Source organism: Muntiacus reevesi, chromosome 2, assembly GCF_963930625.1.
Source record: "Muntiacus reevesi chromosome 2, mMunRee1.1, whole genome shotgun sequence".
Lineage (NCBI taxonomy): Eukaryota > Metazoa > Chordata > Mammalia > Artiodactyla > Cervidae > Muntiacus > Muntiacus reevesi.
The window spans coordinates 25,974,330-25,990,140 of record NC_089250.1 but is presented as its reverse complement, the minus strand read 5'-3'; the positions used below and the strand labels follow the sequence as shown (position 1 = coordinate 25,990,140).

Here is a 15,811-nt window from a genome sequence, read left to right as displayed (position 1 = left end):
AATACAGGGTCACGCTGCCTCCAGTGTGGCCCAGCATGATGGGGTCACAAAATTATTCAAAATTGACCGAAATGAAATTCAGAGCCCTTAAATTGCAAAGCACTTATTTAAAGGAACTAAGTTTTAGGACCACTTTTTAAATTTTCAAAACTCATTGCAGAGCATGTGTGAGGGCTGGGGACATATGAGAAAACTCTGTACCTCCCTCTCAATACTTCTGTGATGTTAATAAAACTACTCTAAAAGATAAAGTATTTAAAATATCTGTAAAATGTACAGTGCAAAGAATTAACCCTAATGTAAAAAATGAACTTTAGTTAATAATGCATGCATATTAATCTCTTAGTCGTGTCCGACTCTTTATGACCCCATGGACTGTAGCCCACCAGGCTCCTCTGTTTATGGAATTATCCAGGCAAGAATACTGGAGTGGGTTGTCATGTCCTCCTCCAGGGCACCTTCCCGACCCAGGGATTGAACCCAGTTCTCTTGCACTGCAGGCAGATTCTTTATGTTCTGAGCCTCCAGGGAAGCCCTTAGTTAATAATAATGTGTCATTACTGTCCCACCAACTATAACAAATGTGCCATGCCAATGCAAGAAGTTAATAACAAAGAAAACTTGGGCGGGAGGTAATGGGAACTCTCTAAACTTACCACTCAATTTTTCCACAAACCTGAACCTGTTCAAAAAATAAAAATCTATTAATTTTTTTAAATCTAGCTGCCAACATCAACTATATTCAAAAAGGTCCTCAACTAATAATGAAGGGGCATGCAAAATTAATCCAAGTTATGACAGATGCCCCATAGTGTTAGCTTAGAAACCATTAATAATTATTCTACTATCTGGCTGCTACTTAAGTAGGAACTGTGGTTTGATTTTTCAGAATGGAAAAGGATCTTTTGAATTAAACTTCAAGAAGAGTCAAGTTAAGGGTTCTTCTTTCCTACTATTGTGTTAAAATTATGCCATGCTTCTGCTTCTTCCCATGAGAAATAACCACTATCCTAAATTTTGTGTTTATCATTCCTATCTTTAAAACTTCTTTCTTCATTATAAATACATTTCTTCTAAAACATGTGGTTCAGTTTTGCTTTTCTTTGTGCTTTATACAAATAGTATCCTACCTGGATTTGCTTTTTTCTTTAACCAATAATATACTTCTAAAGTTCATTCATGCTGATTGATGAAGCTGTCATTAATATTTACTGTTATATAAAATGCCATTTTATAAACATAAAAAATATATGTTAAAATGAAAAGAGAAAACGAGAGGACAAATACAACAAACATGGAATTTATTAAACAGATCACAGGAACCAAATGTCAATAAGCCACAAGTTAATTTGGGGCTGATCTTTTTCTAAAGATGCTCAATATAACACCATGAATTTTCTAAATCCTCATTCAAAACTTCAAATATCATCTTTGATGAAATCTACTTTTGTTCAACTAGCATAAAATGCCTTTCACGTATGAAGAAAAAAATTTTTTAAATTAACGGAAGTATGTTTGTTTTTAAATGAATGTGAAGAATTAAAATATATTAAAGGAAATGCAAATGTTCTTAAATTAAGCAATGGATCATAAAAATTGAAAATGACCATATGTTTCCACTTAAAAAGAACTGCATCCAGGGAAATGAATTGTGTCATATTAACCCTATGCAATTCTTAAATTGCCAAGACAGACTAAAAAGAAATTTGTAGCAAGGGACCAAAAAACCCATAAGTGTCACTATGCAACACAATGCTATAATAGGGCCTTCATGTTCTCTCATCGAACAAAACTGAAGTATAATTTTCTTAAACCCGAGCTACACTAATGAAAGAACAGCGCAGCCCTAAAAGTGAATTCTCTACTCAGGCTGTAGTCAAACATTAAAGAAAAAAAAAAAAAACTAAATCTCTAAACAGATCGTTACAACTCACTTCCAAAGACAGCTTTTATAAGCTTTCAAAGTACATTCTGTCTTTACTATGCTAGGACAGGATATGAGATTTTTACTCAAATTTCTGGAAAAGGACTAGTGATTTCTGCAGTTGGCATTTCTGACTTTTGCTGTTTTTCATTGTTTTGTGTTTATACTGAACGCTCTATGACCCTCACTTAGTCTGACAATAGCCCATGTGAGACCACAAAAGCAGAAACTCATATTCTGACACTCATCTAGGTTTTACTTCGCTCATTTTATAAAAGGGTTTGATTCTTTTTAGAGAAACCAGTTTTTAGCAAATGCCTACAAGTGACACTTTTAGATCATAAGGGAACAATAGATGCAATAAGACATTGCTGCTTTGCCTGCAGAGTGACTGCACCATTTCCCACTGCCTAAACAATCTAAAAAAGTTCAGTTTGCGTCACAACCTCATCAACACTGGGAATTATCAGTCTTTTAAATTTTAGTCATTTTAGTGAGTGTGTACTAGTAGTTTCATTATGGTTTTACTCTGAATTGCCCTCTCGTTTCCTTTTTTCATTTTAACCCAACTCGTCTTGAAGTTTCATTTGAGAACACTGTTATAATAGCTATTTTAAAGTCTTTATCTGCTAATTCCATTATCCTGATTATTTCTCAGTCTGTTTCATTTGACTGATTCTTCTTCTGACAATGGTTACCTTTTCCTGCTTTTTTACATCTTTAATAATTTTTATTACATGACGGCCATAACTAATTTTATATTTAAATGTTCAGATTTTGCTGTCTTCTCTTAATGAATGTTGAATTTTGTTCTGTCAGGCAGTTCATCTACTTGTGGACTGACGTGAACATTTCAAGCCCTGTTTTTGAAATTTTTGTAGGAGGCCAAGGGTAGTTCTTATTCTAGGGTGAGTCTAACCCTTCCTTTAACGCATAACCTGTCAGCAGGGTCTCTATTAAGTGTCTTAGATGTTCAACAAAGATTCCTCAATTTGACTGGTCAGAACTCAAGTATCTCTCCAGCTTGCACAACCTCCAATAATTGTTCAGATTACTGCTTTTCAGTAATGCTTACCCTTATTATTGTTCGTTGCCCAACTGCCTGGAATCGTGGCCTATACATCTCCAGCTTGGTTTCCAGTCAAAGACTCAAGGGAACCCATATGCAGATTTCTGGAGTGTTTTTCCTGCTTAACTCTCTCTTTGAAAATTCCAGTCACTTCTGTCTTAACAATCTTTTCAGTTCAGTAAGATTGCTGTGATCTCCTTGGGAACGTCCTCCTTATCCCCATGGTCTGGAAACTGTCTCCAAGAATAACGATGCAATGATTGCAGTGTTCCTCTAATTTCCTTTCCTCAATGTCACAAGCCTAAGCTGTCTCTTTCACAGGGTTGGGAAATTGCTATGTTTTAAAAAATATATTCTGTGTAGTGTTTTAGGTATTTACGGTATAACTGCGCGATGTGACACAATTTACTGTCATGGCCAGAAGCAGAAGTCCCAGATTATTTCTAATGCACCCTGAAATCCAAGGACCTCTGGCAGGGTCTTCCAAACTTTCCTTTGATAAGAATCACCTTAGGACTTGTTTAAAAAATAAGTTTCTGAGCCCTCCTTCTTGGAATTTCTAATTGCGTGGGTTTGAGATGGGGCTGAGTCTTCCCAGAGTATCTGGAGTGAATATTAAAGAACAAAGGTACTAACAGGATCCTCTGTTTGTTTCTTTTTTTTTCAGGTGGAAGCTTAAGTGTGACCCACTCATCTAGGCCTTCTTTGACTTCTCTCTTCACAAAAGGTCTTTTTCATTTTTTATTAGCACTCCACTTCTATTCCTCATAGTCTCAATGCTACTGCTGCTTAGCCACTTTAATCATGTCCAGCTCTGTGCAACCCTATGAGCTGTATGTAGCCAGCCAGGCTCCTCTGTCCATGGGATTCTCCAAGTAAGAGTACTGGAGTGGGTTGCCATGCCCTCCTTCAGAAGACCTTCCCAATCCAGGAATCAAACCTGGATCTCCTGCGTTGCAGGCAGATTCTTTACCACTGAGCCACCAGGGAAGCCCACAGTATCAAAAACAATGTATAATTATTTAATTAATTTGTCTATTAAGCTTTAAATTGTCTTTCTGCACCACTAGACTCTAAACACCAGGATGACAGCTGGTCTCATTCTATACTGAATACCCAAAATCTACCAAAATGCTTGGCCCAAAGTAATAAGTATTTATGGAACTAGTAAGTGACTGGATGAATATACTTTAGTCCTGGACACTTATGCATACACACACATATAATGACAGAAGGTCATCTTTTTACACGAAATGGAAGGTGCCTCTTCAAAGTGTGAAATGTGTGACTCAATATCAATAAAATACATATACTGATGTAGCAAATTCTGCATTCCAATAGAAGACTGATAAAATATTAATGAGTGGCACCATCACCTAATAATGTTTCCTAATGTGTAATATTATAACATGTACAATTTTCACATTACTTTTCTAACTTGTAAACTAGAAGTAGTATTTTTAAGCTATTACAGACACACATGCTAATTGACTCACTGAAGTATGCATTTTGATGTATTTTGGTAATTGTGTACAATCCTGTAACCACTAAATCAAGATATAAAACAGCATTCCTCATCCTAAAGCATTTCAAAATTCTTGGGAAAACACCATCAAACACTGGTAATGTGAGCAGCAAGATATCTTTGATAAACAAGAAAATGTAGAAGAAATCTTTTAATCTGCCTGGTCAAAATAGGGGCTTCCCTGGTGGCTCAGCAGTAAAGATTCTGCCTGCAATGCAGGAGCTACAGGAGACATAGGTTCAATCCCTGGGTTGAGAAGATCCCCTGGAGGAGGGCATGGCAACCCACTCCAGTATTCTTGCCTAGAGAATCCTATGGACAGAGGAGCCTGGTGGGCTACAGTCTATGGGGTCACAAAGAGTTGGACAAGACTGAAGCGACTTAGCACGCACAGCCAAAACATATTGATTTACCAAATGGAAAAACATCTTACATTTTTCCCCCTGTGGTTAATATTATAAACTTGCACTCCTATTCAGAGAGCAGATGCATTTGCAAGCACTGAAGTACTATTAGGGAAAAAAGATATACCAGCATTGTATATGCTTTTATGTATTTGGGGGATTATAAGAATATAAAGGAGTATATGTATAATACTGCTTTTCCATCCTGCCCTTTAAACAAAAAAATGAGACGACTCTAAGTAATTGTCTGTCTTGTTCTGTGATGAGTACACCAAATAACAGCCTTTTATATGAGAGCTGGGAATGGCTGTCCCAGCCCTAAGAGCATGAAAAGAATCGTCATTCGTCTACTTCACTGCCACTGTGCACAGCTGAAGGAAGGACCAGTGCTGAGCCATCAGAGTGGTTCAGAAGCCCCGGGTTGCAGCCCTGTCCTGCTTCCCTGCCCCCTCCCACATATACAAGCCTGCAGGGGTTCCCTGTCCCCTTCCATGTACATGTTATCTCCCAGGCAGCAACATTAAAGAGTTAACAGCCGAGCAAACAGAAACCACTCATTCACTCTAACTCGTTTTCTTTCTGTCATCCTATAGTTTCCTTTCCTCATGACAGACCGGTCGTATCTTACTTATTAGATGTAAGTATAAATGCAGAATAACCAATAATGCATGATGCATAAAAGTTAGTATTCAGGTCCCTGAAAATCACTTTCGTTACCAGAAATGTGCATTTGTGAGGCTTTAGGACTATTTACTGAACTTTTGTGCTTCCAAATGCCACCTGTAATTTCCAGCCTTTGATCTCCTGAAAAGGATATAATTTCAAAGAGAAAAATTGCTATAATTAGAAAGCAAAGAGAGAAAGCAGTGTCACTATTAAGAATGAACAAATCAGGACTAATTCAGATAAATAATAGAATTCAGTCTGTAGTACTGCCATGAAAGGAGCAGACTGAATTATGAAGGGAAAGATCTTTTAACAAAAAGATGTCCTAACTCTGGATTTTGGTTCCCTTATGGCTGAGGATACACTAGACAAATAGATTCTGAGACAGAAGACTGTATTCCTTGTGTACTTAAGGTGTTGCTGTTCATCCAACTAAGAAGGGGGAAATTACAGTTAAATCTCAATTTTGCCCTCTGTGCTTATCTGCAGTAGATGCCTAGTACCAGACCAACTTAACTCAATTTCAACCCTGTTTTTTCATCTCATCTCCTGGTTTAGTGGTAAGGATATGCAGAAACGAACCACCTCCCACCTCCCAAGATCCCCCTCCATCCTGCTCCTGACCATCCACGGTAGACACCAGGAGTGAAAAGAAACACTAAGCAAAAGCAAAATCTACAGGGACTTCCCTGGTGGACAGTGACTAAGACTCAGAGCTCCCAGTGGAGGGGCCCTGGGTTTGATCCCTGGTCAGGGAATTCCAAATGCCCCAACTAAAGATCCTGAGTATCACAGCTAAGAAGCAACACAGCCAAATAAATAGATAAATATAAATAAATATTTTTAAATACTTAAAAAAGAGATATCTACATTTTACAAAGCAAGTCAGTCAAGAGATATGTAATAGCAATAAGCAAAAAGTAACATTAAATATAAGTATGGTATTTCAAAAGGCATAAGTGAAAAAAAACTAGTTCTCCCTTTATGCTGACATCATTAGGAAAACCTAAATACTAAGTGACAATAAAAATTCCCATAGACAATTTGCAAAACAAACAAACAAACTATATATATATATATATATATATATATATCAGTTCCCACAGGAGAAAATCTTCTACCCCTTCTCTTCTTTTGTAGTTTCATTACAAGTGTGTAACTGGAATGAAGGAGGGCTAATAACTAGTGCTCTTCTATGTGTTCGGAAAATAAACATACAGAGAATTTAGAACGAAATAATTTCTAAACAGAGCCTTGTATATTATTCATGCTCAAGAAATTATAGTATAACAAAATTTAAGAAAAATACAGGAAGAGGAAAAATTGTATCAAAGTGAAAGCAAAAATTCAAAACTCACAACTAAATAATAGAGAAAATAGATGGCCCAGTGAAATCTGAGCAAGTAATTCTCTTCTTGGAATTCAATTCTGGATTACAATATAAATGCGATGATCTTTCAAGATGAAAAATCTCTGGGTGAGAGTTTGTCCAGGGTGGTAGAGTCTACCCACCCCGCACACACTCCAGGCTGATGAGGATGCTACTCAGACCCTCCAAGAAGCACCGTCTTTATGCAGATTCATGTCAGAAGTCTAGCACTATTAGCATGACTTCCTGGGTACCACCAGAGTTCCTATTCGGCCATCCTTTGGGGACCCCCGAGCAAAATAATGTGTGTGCTGCATGTGTGCACAGTTGTATCAGTCGTGTCCGATTCTTTGTGACCCATGGACTATAGTCTGCCAGGCTCCTCTGTCCAGGAGACTCTCCAAGCAAGAAGACTGGAGTGGGTTGCCATGCCCTCCTCCAGGGGATCTTCTTGACCCAGGGATGGAACCCATATCTCCTGTGTCTCCTGCATTGCAGGCAGATTCTTTACCGCTGAGCCACTAGGGAAGCCAGCAAAATAATTTATTGGAGCTTTATTATGATAAGAGGTATAATTAGCAGTCATTTTGTAGAATAAAGTATTGATGCCACAAGCCAATTTTCTGAAAGTGCCTTTAAAGCAGCACCTGCAGCATTCATGTTTATAAATCAGGTAATTGTACCACTTATGTGTATATGTAATCAGTCTAACTTGCATATGTAAATCAATTGTCTTACATACAGTTTGCCAGCTCTTTGCTTTTTCCATGTTCTCCCCCAACTTTGAATTTCAAATAGATCAGATTTCTGAAATACTATTTTAATAAACTAGTATTTATTCTTTTTTCTCAAGCCATTAAGGGATATTTCCAACTCTTACATCTAATAATAAATGCAATTATAAAGACAATATGTAAAATAGCTAGTGGGAAGTTGCTATATAACACAGGGAGCTTACCCGGTGCTCTGTGACAACGCAGAGGGAGGGGATGCGGGGCGGGGTAGAAGGAAGGTTCAAGAGGGAGGAGATATATGTATACTTATGGCTAATTCATGTTGTTCTATGGCAGAAGCCAACATAACATTGTAGGGCAATTATTCTCCAACTAAAAATAAATTTAAAAAACATGTACAAAGTTCAAAGAAGCTAAGTCTCTGCTGATTCATTGCATCAGGATGCCACTTCGCTTGTACTGGATGTTCCAAGACCTTTTTAATCAATCTTTTCTGCTCTCTCAAAAGAACATGTAACTTAATTATGATCTGGAATCTTCAACTCTCACTTAACCCTGAGTGACAATACTAAGAAATGACAATATAATTAGAATAGGAATTTGTTAGGCATAAAAGACATCAGCTGATCTTATTCAATAGTTAAACTCTGGGAAAGATTTATACTTTTGCCCTTGTCCATTTAGGCCTATATTCAGCAGAACAACTGAATCTTCAAATGCTAATTTTCCAATTATTTTACATGGAAAAAAAAATAAAAGAAGTGTTATTGAAAATGTTCTCAAAGATATAAACATACAAAATTTTTATTCAGGACTCCATCAAGGATTTGCAGACCACCATCTCAAATACACAAACACAAATACAAAGTAAAGTATCCGTTAATTTAAGACAAAATGGCTTAAGTTCATAATTTATATTCTGTTACTTGGGTAATTGTGTTGAGAAAAGTAAAAGTTTTGCTTTTTTGTGTGTGTGATTTAACGAAAAATATAAAGCTATCTTGAACTGAGAAATACAAAATAATTCTGAAATCATAATAAGTTGCCTATCATCAAAGAACACGCCTGACTCTTAAAACATTTTTTTTAACTTCTATAAAGTAATAGTTTCAGATTCTGAAAAGGTTCTTGAAAATTCTATTGTAATTTTGAATGACTATGATTCAATTAAAAGTGGCAGATTAAATACATACATTTATTTCCTCTTACTCATGAATCTTCATGAAATGCCAGTAGAGGAATAATTTAAAAAAAAAAAAAAAAAAACATAAAACCACTAGAGAAAAAAGAACAAAATGGGAGAGAAGTGAAGAAGAGATTACAACAAAATTTTTCAACATGGAATAGAGGTGACTGAGTGGTTAACTGATCCAGCAACACATAGAAACCCACAAACTAAAGTGCTAGGTGGGGGAGCTGTGTTGAGGTGACCTGAGCAGATTAACCCAAGATAATAGTGAAAGTGGAGGTGGGAGGGGAGGGGCAGAAAACAAGGCTTCCTTTGCAGGTCTCTCTTCAAAAGACTTGACGCCCTCTTACCTCACATTCAAAATATCCACATCCAGGAGCCTGCCAGAGCTACTTCACGCACACATACACACACACAGGCTGGAGGTTTTGCTCCCTAGAGAAAGTGAACTGAAGGGACTCAATATCTGGTGACATCAATACAGTGAATAACAGGGGGAATGCACAGAACTCCTGGTGTGCAAAACAGAGAAGTAACTTTGGAAAGAAGAGATCAAGGAATCCAGGAAAGTGGATTCACCCAGATGAGCAGCAGAGAGGCAGCAGGGGTCAGACACCTGGCAGACCTCCAGGATGGAGCAGGAGGATGTAGGATTACAGAAGGGCAATCATGCCAAAATTCAGAACATGGATTAGAAAATGAAAGAGTAGAGAAGCTGAACCATCTGTTTCCAGGGTCAACAACAAACACAGCAAAAACACATACCTACCTGCTCAGGAAAGGGTGGCACCACTAACCTGGGTCTACAGTAACACTGTCCTGCATTACTGCTTTCTATGAAATTCAAAGGTGTTGGCTCCTTGGAAGAAAAGCTATGATAAACCTAGACAGTGTATTAAAAAGTACAGACATTGCTTTGCCAACAAAAGTCCCTACGGTCAAAGCCATGGTTTTTTCAGTAGTCATGTACAGATGTGAGAGTTGGACCACAAAGAAGGTTGAGCACCAAAGAACTGATGCTTTCCAACTGTGGTGCTGGAGAAGACTCTTGAGAGCTGCTTGGACTGCAAGGAGATCTATTCAGTCAATCCTAAAGGAAATCAGCCCTGAATATTCATTGAAAGGATGAATGCTGAAGCTGAAGCTCCAGTACTTTGGACACCTGATGTGAAGAACCAACTCACTGGAAAAGATCCTGATGTTGCGAAAGACTAAAGGTAAAAAGAGAAGGGGACAGCAGAGGATGAGATGGTTAGATAGCATCACCAACTCAATGAACATGAATATGAGCAAACTCTGGGAGATAGTGAAGGACAGAAGCCTGGCGTGCTGCTGTCCAAGGGGTCGAAAATAGTTGGACTTGACTTAGTGACTGAACAACAAAAAATTAATCAAGTGAATGCATTTTTTTAAAAGATAAAAATGATTAAGTCTATCTGAAATGATATGAAGTGGAAAATAGGCTAAATTGATAAGTGATATTGTCCATCATTTTAAACATACAAAAATAGATGAAGAAACTATATTCAGAATTAAGAGTGGTTCTTTTTATACTTTCAAGTATTCTCTACAATGATCACTATTTGTATATTCATTTAAAAACCACCATAGAAAAAATATAAAGTATGGAGACAATGTGCAAATAATTACTGTACAGGAAAATCAATGGTACATTCCAAAAAAAAAAATAAAGAAGAAATAGAATAATCAAATGCTAATAAACAAGACACAGAGAACAAACCTGTGGTTGTCAACAGGAAGAGAAGGCAGAGGAGAGATGGACTGGAAGTCTGGGATTAGCAAATGCAAAGTATTACATATATTAACAGAATGGATATACAATAAGATCCAACTGTACAGCACAAGGAATATTTAATATCCTGTGATAAACCATATATATAATTATGTTAATATATATAAATATATGGGCTTCCCAGGTAACTTAGAGATAAAGAATCCACTGTCAATGCAAGAGATGTAGGAGACTTGGGTTCTATCCCTGGGTTGGGAAGATCCTCTGGAGGACGAAATGGCAACCCCCTCTGGTATTACTGCTTGAAAAATCCCATGGACAGAGGAGCCTGGCAGGCTACAGTCCCTGGGGTCACCATGGGTCGGACATGACTGAGCACACACACAGCCTAGCATATAAATATATATAACTGAATCACCTCACTTTACACCAAAAACTAATGTTATAGAAAATAAAATAATGTAAATACAATAAATAGATGCTGTTAAGATGATCAAATAAAGGTTTTACTAGCCCCGGGTTTGATAAAAGAAGTTTTTAAAAATTTTTACAAATTTTATTGTAATTAATTATTACTTCAACTTAAATAAAAATATCCAGTGAAAATCAGAAAAAAAACACATTCTTCCAGGCCTGGCAGTAACTTTAGTCGTGCACCTTCTAATACTCTTACATTAGAGAGGACTGTCCCAAGCTATTCTCAGGAATTGAAAAGGCAGACTCTACAGCATCCCTTTGGCCACTTATTCAGTGTTCAACACCACTTCTAGTAAGGTCTTCCCCCTCATAAATGTAAATATATTTGATCCTCTGCATCCACGGATCACAGCTGTTTGAATCTGACCATGTGGAACCCACAGATGTGGGGGACTGACAGTACCTGGTTCTGCAGTTAATGTCATTAGTATTCAGTGAAGTTAGAAGAAGAAATTAGCAACTCACCATTTTTGCCTAATGAAGCCTCAGCTACATTAATTTTATCTCACATCATAATACCCGGCACTGAGCCTCAGTCACGTGTTGCACCAAACACAGATGAATAAATAAAAATTATTATGTAGTCCCTTTTTAGTATGCTCGTCTGCCAGGAAAATATCCTAGTTTCTTTAGTCTTTTATTATGGAAACATTTTCTTTTAATCTTTAATTAATTGTCTTTCATCATGTTTCTAATGATGGCAAGACCAGAACTGGGAACAGGATTCTACAAAGGATATAGAATGGAACACATCAGATGAACTGCTTTATGGGGGTGATGTTACTAAATACGTCATTTCAAGACCACACTGCAAATCACCACATGGGAAATAATTCTAAACACTTACCTCAAGAACCAGCCATAGCTTATCTCCATTTATTTTATCCTTCTTAAAGTACATGCCATAGAATCTGACCACGTTAGGGTGGTCAGAAAGTGCTTTTAGGATGTTGTACTCTGCTTCAATCTCTTCATCAATATCCTAGTTTCAAAGAGTCATGGGGAGAGAGCAGTGAGAAAAACATGAATGAAGTAAAAAAAAAAAAAAAATGTTAAGTTAGACTAGCGAACGTAGAATTTTATTTTGTCAAAGCAAGGTCAGAATAGTTTCTACTGTGCTCAATACAGTGTATTGAAATTTCTCATTACACTGTTTAAGGGGAGAGATCGTGATTTTCCTGCTAGTCGAAAATATCTCTAATTATGTTCATTTCATTGAAAAGAAATAATAAAAGGCTATTTTTATGTGCAGTTAGAAAGAAACCCATAGGGACTTCCTTGATGGTCCAGTGCCTTCCAATGCAGGGGACGTGGGTTCGATCCCTGGTTTGAGAACAAAGATCCCACATGCCACAGGCAACTAAGCCCAGGCACCTAAACTATTAAGACCATGAGCAACTAAGACCTGACACAGCCAAATAAATTAAATTTTTTAAGTTAAAAAATAAAAATAAAGAATTCTAAACACAAAATCTAGGGAAAAAAATATATATGGAGAACTGCTTAATGCTTAAGGTGATCTTCCTTTGTAGTGTCAACTTTATTTCAATGGTAAAATCATTGTTTTGACATGAAAACTTTTAGCTGGTTCATTTTGTTTCTTTGAAGTATAGGATATTTAAAGGCTATCAAAATACCAGTCAGACATGCAATAAACTCCTACCTTTCCAAAAAAGTGAAAGAGTTAAGTTATATAAGATGGCATACAGCCTTTAGTTAACTAAAGACTCATTCACCAGAAGTAGAATAGGTTGTAATCCTGTCAATAAAACTGCAAACAAGACTATACACTTAGTCATGTATCTAGAAAACCATATATACATAAAACAATTCACTGTTATAAATAAAAAATTTCTAATATTTTATGGTAACATTTAATGTCTACATTGTTTTAAGACAGAATCATGGAATCACAAAGCTGTAAAGAATTTTAGACCAGAACACTAGTCTAAGGAAGAAACTAAAGCTAAGAAAATTAATTTTTAAAAAAAGAAAGAAACAAAAGCTCAAGGCAGTCAGAGTCACAGAACTGGTTAGTATGTGATCCAGGACTAGTCTTTTGTCTACTACCTTCTAGGCCTGCTCATTTCATCCCTATCTTGGAGAGGAGATTATGAGTTCAAAATCCATAACAGTAAGACCTTTTTAATAAAAAAAAAAAAAAAAAGCCACTCTGTAAAATGCTTGGGTGCATTTAAATTTATTTTATTAAGATTACAATCTCATGGTTATAAATCTTCTTTTATTTGACTTGTGGCATGATGAATGAAGAGTAAATAAAGAATTCTTAGAAAAATATATATGTACTATGACAAGAATAAAAGCAGCAAAAGAACACATTTCATACTATTTCATATTGAGATCAGCCTGGAGCCCTTTCTCTTGCCACGTGAACCCCAATCCTTAACAACAAAGTTCAAAGGGCAGACTTGTAATTGTAAAGACCAGTGGTGCAGTTACTCTGATTGATACAGCTTAATTAGTGTCTCTCTTCCCTCAGTTTTAACAATAAGAACTTTCCAACAGAATATGAAGACATGCAGCATCAGTTAAGTCTGAACACAGCGCTTCTCATTTTTTTCCTCCAGTGGGCTTCCCTGGCAGCTCAGTGGTAAAGAATCCGCCTGCCAATGCAGGAGACATGGGTTCGATCCCTGGGTTGGGAAGATCCCCTGGAGAAGGAAAGAGCAAACCACTCCAGTATTCTTGCCTGAGAAATCCCGTGGACAAAAGAGGAGCCAGCCAGCTACAGTAGATGGGGTCACAAAGAGTCAGATACAACTTTGCGACTGAGCAGACATGCACCTATCTAACTTACTTCTTGAAAAGAAACCCCCACCCTCTCTCTCTTCTGCTGAAAGGAAAATGAAACAATATAGTAATAATAGATGCGGTAAGAATACACTATCAAAAAAGAGCAACCCCAAGATGAACAGAGGGCCAGAGACTTTTTGCAGAGTCCTTTTGCAGGCTTTATGTGTCAGAGCTGTGACAAGGACTCATCATTTCCATCAAGCCACGCTCCCATCACATGCACATAGTGAAAGTGAAAGTGAAGTCACTCAGTCGTGTCTGACTCTTTGCAACCCCATGGACTGTAGCCTATCAGACGCTTCCATCCATGGGATTTTCCAGGCAAGAATACTGGAGTGGGTTGCCATTTCCTTCTCCAAGAGCTGAGTAATTGGAGGAGTTCCTCTCAGGAGACGTTTGGGGGTTACAGAATCGCTGAGTTTATTCTGGCTCCCCCACGTGCTAGGGGAGACCTTCACGTATGTCCTAGTAGCTGAAAATGCGCCCAAACATCCAACCTCTGACTCCTGGAAAAAACAATCTTGTCTCTTACAGGCAAATCGCATGCTCTTACAGGCAAAGCAAGGTGAGTTTCCCTGATCACAACTGCTATTCCCAAAAAAAAGCACCACTGGCACTGCTGAAAAGAGGCCATATGGACTGACCAGGACATTGAATTCTTCACAAGGAACCACACCCTGTAAAGGAATGCCATTTCTGCTTTGGAAACACTTAGGTAAGCCTGAAAATTAATTTCCCTTTTTTGAAAGAAATTTAAAAATATATTTCTGGTTTGGCATAAGAGGAATTCTGCCTGAAGCCTAAATAAACACAGGAGGAAAATGAAATCTGGCCAAGACGACATTAGACAATTTTAGGGTTATTTCTAGACCTGTGAGCCTATATGCTGACAACACTCTGAAATCTAAAAATATTAAGTCAAACCACTGAGCTGCTTGAGAGAAGATAAACTTATATACATATATGTTTATCTGTGCGTGAGTACATGCTAAGTCACTTCAGTCATATCTGACTGTGGGATACCATGGACTGTGGCCCTCCAGGCTCCTCTGTCCCTGGGCTTCTCCAGGCAAGAATACTGGAATGGTTTGCCACACCCTCCTCCAGGAGACCTTCCCAACTCAGGGATCGAACCTGTTTCTTATGTCTCCTGCACTGGCAGGCAGGTTCTTTACCACTAGTGCCACATAGGACGCCCCCATACTTCTCTTTACTGTATGTTTATCTGTTTATCAAGTATTTATTGGACCTTCTAATATACGTTAAGCATTTAACAAGGAAAATCTAACAAGACAGTTTTAAACAAACGTTTCCTTCAACTTGCAACTGACATTGTGATAAATAAATCAAGATAAGATACCAATGGACTTTTTAACTGTTTAATACAGATTTTTTAAAAAGTTAATTAGCAAGCAAGAAAAGAAAACAATGTAACTTACATGAATGGGATCCAGAATTTTGACTGCTGCTTTTTGGCCATTTTTCTTATTCAACACTTTAAAAACTTTTCCGTAAGTTCCTTTGCCAATCGTTTCAGTGATTTCCCAAGTATCAGAAGGGTCGGGAAAGTTATCAAAGATGATTGACTTTCCAATTAATGGAAGCATCTCAAAAGTTTAAATCACTGGAGAGAAAAAGTACAGAGCTTCACTGACATTTGATTGGTAATATTAAACAGCACACACAAACTCATGGGAAATTATCTAATATTTTCACTGATATGATGGAAAATACACAGCAGTAAGCAAATGTACTCAGAGACAAAGAAATTTTTAATTTCAATTCTTTTTGCAAACATGAATACAAGTTTAATAAGGTTTTGTAAGCAGGGCTTTCTATGTTTAATACTGTCCCATATTAATTGCTACTCTTAGTAATTATTTTCAG

The 15,811-nt window shown here is 37.2% G+C and overlaps 1 protein-coding gene across 1 annotated transcript in view; it reads right to left on the bottom strand.

Annotated features, from left to right (window-relative positions):
• The window catches only part of MYO3A (myosin IIIA), a 167,248-nt gene extending 151,717 nt beyond the window's left edge, over positions 1-15,531 (bottom strand). Inside the window, exons 1-2 of the mRNA XM_065919145.1 lie at positions 15,364-15,531; positions 11,958-12,092 (exon numbers count right to left, since the gene is read on the bottom strand). Of these exons, the coding sequence (XP_065775217.1) occupies positions 11,958-12,092; positions 15,364-15,531 (303 nt within the window). The remainder of the gene's footprint in view (positions 1-11,957; positions 12,093-15,363) is intronic.
• Between the last annotated feature and the right edge of the window lie 280 nt (positions 15,532-15,811).